The sequence below is a fragment of the Otolemur garnettii genome, unplaced genomic scaffold (assembly GCF_000181295.1).
Source record: "Otolemur garnettii isolate 467f Iridium unplaced genomic scaffold, OtoGar3 scaffold00043, whole genome shotgun sequence".
NCBI lineage: Eukaryota > Metazoa > Chordata > Mammalia > Primates > Galagidae > Otolemur > Otolemur garnettii.
In genome coordinates this window covers 10,554,090-10,558,128 of record NW_003852438.1, presented here as the reverse complement: position 1 = coordinate 10,558,128, position 4,039 = coordinate 10,554,090, and the positions used below count along the sequence as shown (strand labels likewise).

General features: G+C 45.1%; 1 protein-coding gene and 1 long non-coding RNA gene across 2 annotated transcripts in view; one reads left to right on the top strand and one right to left on the bottom strand.

Moving 5' to 3' along the window:
* The window catches only part of LOC111725546, a 2,882-nt gene extending 2,417 nt beyond the window's left edge, over positions 1-465 (top strand). Inside the window, exon 3 of the long non-coding RNA XR_002773585.1 lies at positions 355-465. This is a non-coding gene — a long non-coding RNA (uncharacterized LOC111725546). The remainder of the gene's footprint in view (positions 1-354) is intronic.
* A 1,933-nt stretch (positions 466-2,398) lies between these two features.
* Positions 2,399-4,039, bottom strand: part of PA2G4 (proliferation-associated 2G4) — a 13,525-nt gene continuing 11,884 nt past the window's right edge. Inside the window, exon 13 of the mRNA XM_012805541.2 lies at positions 2,399-3,494. Within this exon, the coding sequence (XP_012660995.1) occupies positions 3,429-3,494 (66 nt within the window). The 3' untranslated portion in view covers positions 2,399-3,428. The remainder of the gene's footprint in view (positions 3,495-4,039) is intronic.

The following is a 4,039-nucleotide window of genomic DNA, read 5'->3' as shown; positions in this document are numbered from 1 at the left end:
TTTTTTTTTTCTTTTGAGACAAGAGTCTCACTCTCTTGCTCAGGTTAGAGGGCCATGGTGGCAGGCTACCTCACAGCAACTTCAAGGTCCTAAGGTTCAAATGATCTTCCTACCTCAGCCTCCTGAGTAACTGGGACTACAGGTACCCACCACAAGGGCTGGCTAATTTTTCTGTTTTTAGTAAAGTAGTAGTTTTCAACTTTGCTCAGGCTGATCTTGAACTCCTTAGTTCAATGGATCCTTCCCCCCCTACACACACAACCAACTTGGCCACCTAGGGTGCTAGGATTACAGGTGTGAGCCAGTGCACCTGGCCAGAATATGACATTGTTTTTTGTTTTTCTCTTGAGACAGGGTCTCACTTTGCCCAGGCTGGAGTGCAGTGGTAGGTTCACAGGTCACCTCCAACTCTGAGCTCAAGTAATCCTCCTACTTAAGACTGTGGAGTAGCTGGAACTGCAGGTGCATAACACCACACACAGGTAATTACAATTTGTTTTCCTTTTGCAGAGACAGGGCTATGTTGTCCAGGTTGGTCCCAGACTCCTGGCCTCAAGGGATCCTCTTGCCTCAGGCTCCCAACGTGGTGGGATTATAGGCATGAGCCACTGTACCTGGCTATAACAACTTCAACCTCAGACTCTTGGGCTCAAGTGATTCTCTTGTCTCAGCCACCCAAATAACTGGGACCACAGACACCTGCCACAACGCCCGGCTATTTTTTGTTGCAGTTGTTATTGCTGGTTAGCTGGCTCAGCTTGGGTTTGAACCTGCCAACATTAGTGTATGTGGCGGGAGCCGAGCCAACAACTATTTTTTTTGAGATAGAGTCTCTTTGTTGCCTTCAAAAAGAATTCCATGGCTTCACAGTTCATGGCAACCTCAAACTCTTAGGCTTAAGCGATTCTCTTGCCTCAGCCTCCCAACTAGCTGAGACTACAGGCTCCTGCCACAACACTCAGCTATTTTTAAAGATAAGGTCTTGTTCTGGCTCAGGCTGGTTTCAAACTCCTGAGCTCAGGCAATGCACCCACCTTGGCATCCCTGAGTGCTAGGATTACAGGCATGAGCCACCCTGTCAGGCCTTATAACAACTTTTTGAAAACAAAAATAAATACCCTAAGTTGTTTTTTATGACATCTATCAAGATTATTCAAGTAGGCTGGATGTGGTGGCTCACACCTATAATCCTAGCACTTAGGAGCCCAAGGCGGGTTGATTTCCTGAGCTCACTGGTTCAAGACTGGCCTGAGCCAGAGTGAGATCTCATATATAAAAATAGGCAGGCATCTGTAGCTACCTGGGAGGCTGAGGCAACAGAATCACTTGAGTCCAAGAGTTTGAGGTTGCTGGGAGCTGTGATGCCACCACACTCTACCAAAGGCAAAAAAATGAAACTGTTTAAAAAGTCTCACTTTGTTACCCTCAGTAGAGTGCCATGGTGTCACACAGCTCACAGCAACCTCCAGCTCTTGGGCTCAGGCAATTCTCTTGCCTCAGCCTCCCCAGTAGCTGGGACTACAGGCACCCGCCACAACACCTAGCTTTTTGTTGCGGTTTGGCTGGGGCCAGGTTCAAACCAACCACCCTGAACTCGCCACCCTTGGTATATGGGGCCAGCGCCCTACTCACTGAGCAACAGGCGCCGCCCAAAGTGTGGGGTTTTTTAGAGTAGTTTTAGGATCACAGCAAAATTGAGAGGAATAAATTTCCCACATTGCCTTGTCCTCACACAGGCATTGTCTCCCCCATTATGAACTTCCCCTACCAGAGTGGTAGGTTTGTGACAATTGATGAGCCTACATTGACACACTGGTATCACCCAAAGACCAGAGCTCACTCTTGGTGTTGTACATTCTGTGGAGGGGTGAATAGGCAGAGCAGATTTTTAGGCCAGTGAAACTGTTCTGCATATTTTAATGGTAGATGCATAGCATTATATAGTTGTCCTGTGCTGTTTTGTTTACTATAGTATTTCAAGGTTAGGAGTGTTTACCATGTAATAAGATACTCAAATCTCCTTACCCACGCAAGTGCATTCAGCCTGGCCCTGAAAACTAGTGTAACATCCAAGACATTCTTCCTGAATCAACATCAAATACTTGCAGTGTTTTTTTGCAGTACAATTAAGCATCCTAGTCCTGAACAAATGTCCCCAGCCAAACCGCAACTGCCTTCAGCAGGGAAGGTAGTTTCTACTTCAGAATATTAAATCACCAAGCTTCCATAGATGACTTACTGTATCTTCAAAAAAATCCAAGATTCTCTTCCCTAACCCAAGATATCTGTTGTTTAGGAAGAGGATATGACACCATGCAAAAAGTTGGAATTGATCTGTCAGGAGTACTTCAATTGACACATTCCTCACCTCCATCAAGTAAAAGCATACAAAAGCACATTAAGAGCAAATCCAAATTTATTGTAATGCCATGTCATTTTCAATGTTTAAAAACCTCATAAATTAGTGGGAATCTTAGTTCCCTGGGACAGCATGCCAGAGGTACTGAAATTTGTCACCTTTCTTTACAAACCCCCAGCAATCCAATTCAAGTCCACAGCTTCAGAAAGCCAGGAGTTGTTTCTTCAGTCTACTCCTCTGGTTCCTGGTTTTTGTTTCAAGGGAGGTCACAATATTTCAAACAGGGAAAAACCACAGTTGAGCTTCCAGCTCAGGTTTGTGTAAGATGGAGTGAGGGAAGACCCCACCAACCTCACAGAAAAAGACAAAGTTGAGATGGATTACTTCTTTATAGCCTTGTGAAAATGGAAGGAAAAAAAATGATTTACAAACGAGGATCCATATGATAGTTGAGAATCTCTTCATAAATGGAGGCTCCAGCTCCTAAAAATGGGAGGGGCCTAGACAGCCTGGATCAGAAGACAAATCTACCACATGTGAATAAAAACAGTGTGATGAAGAACAGCTCCTCTTAATTTTGAGGCCAGATAAAATACTTGAGGAGAATGGGAAGAGAGGTAAAGGCCCAAACAGATGGGTAAATGCTGACATCAGAGTGGTAGTAAAAACAAAAAATGCAGCAGAGTGTTTAGTGGTGGTGGCTAATTTAGCTTTCTCCCTGTTCTGTGGTAGGGCCACAAATCTTGACCAAGCAGAGAATAGTAGAAAAGGCTAGAAAGAGGGGCCTAAAGACGATGGATTTTGACTCCTGATTTTATTATTCAATTTCTTTTTTTCTATTTAAAGTAGTCTTCTCGGTGGCTGGGAAGCCTTGCCTCCCAAGACCAGAGTCAGTTGGAGCTGGTTGTTGTTGGAAGGGGGGTGGGTTGGGGGACTGGGATGGGGGCAGGGAGACCCTGCTCTGCTGGCCGTCCTGGGTGGAAAAGATGAACTGCACTTCACAGAGCCTGGGGTGTGGTGGGAAGGGGATGAGGCAGGAGCAGCAAGCTGGGGGGAGATGGGACCCACCTCAGTCCCCAGCTTCATTTTCTTCTAATGTTTCCCCACTGGTAGCATTCTCTGCAGTCTTGGAGGCCTATATATTATATTCAAGAAAAGGAGAGAAGACTTGTCAGTTTCTAACTACTTGGAGGGTAGTGTCTAGGGTACCAGAAATAAAATATCTTCATCCTCTGGGTCAGGGCTGAAATAAAGATATATGGACAGTCCCTGACTTACAATGGTCAACTTATTGCCTTATTAAATTTTTTTTTTGTCTGTTTTACTATGTCGCCCTCTGCTGTGGTATCATAGCTCACAGCAACCTCAAATTCTTGGGCTTAAGCAATATCTTGCCTCAGCCTCCCAAGTAGCTGGGACTACAGGTGCCCACCACAACACCTGGCTTTTTTTTTTTTTTTTTAACTGTACTTGTCACTGTTGTTTTTTCAAGCCCAGGCCAGGCTCAAACCTGCTAGCCTCAATGTATATGGTTGGCGCTGTAACAACTGAGCAACAGGTGCCAAGCTTCAACTTAACGATTTTTCTTTTTTTTTTTTTTTTTTTTGAGACAGAGCCTCAAGCTGTCCCCCTGGGTAGAGTGCCGTGGCATTACAGCTCACAGCAACCTCCAACTCCTGG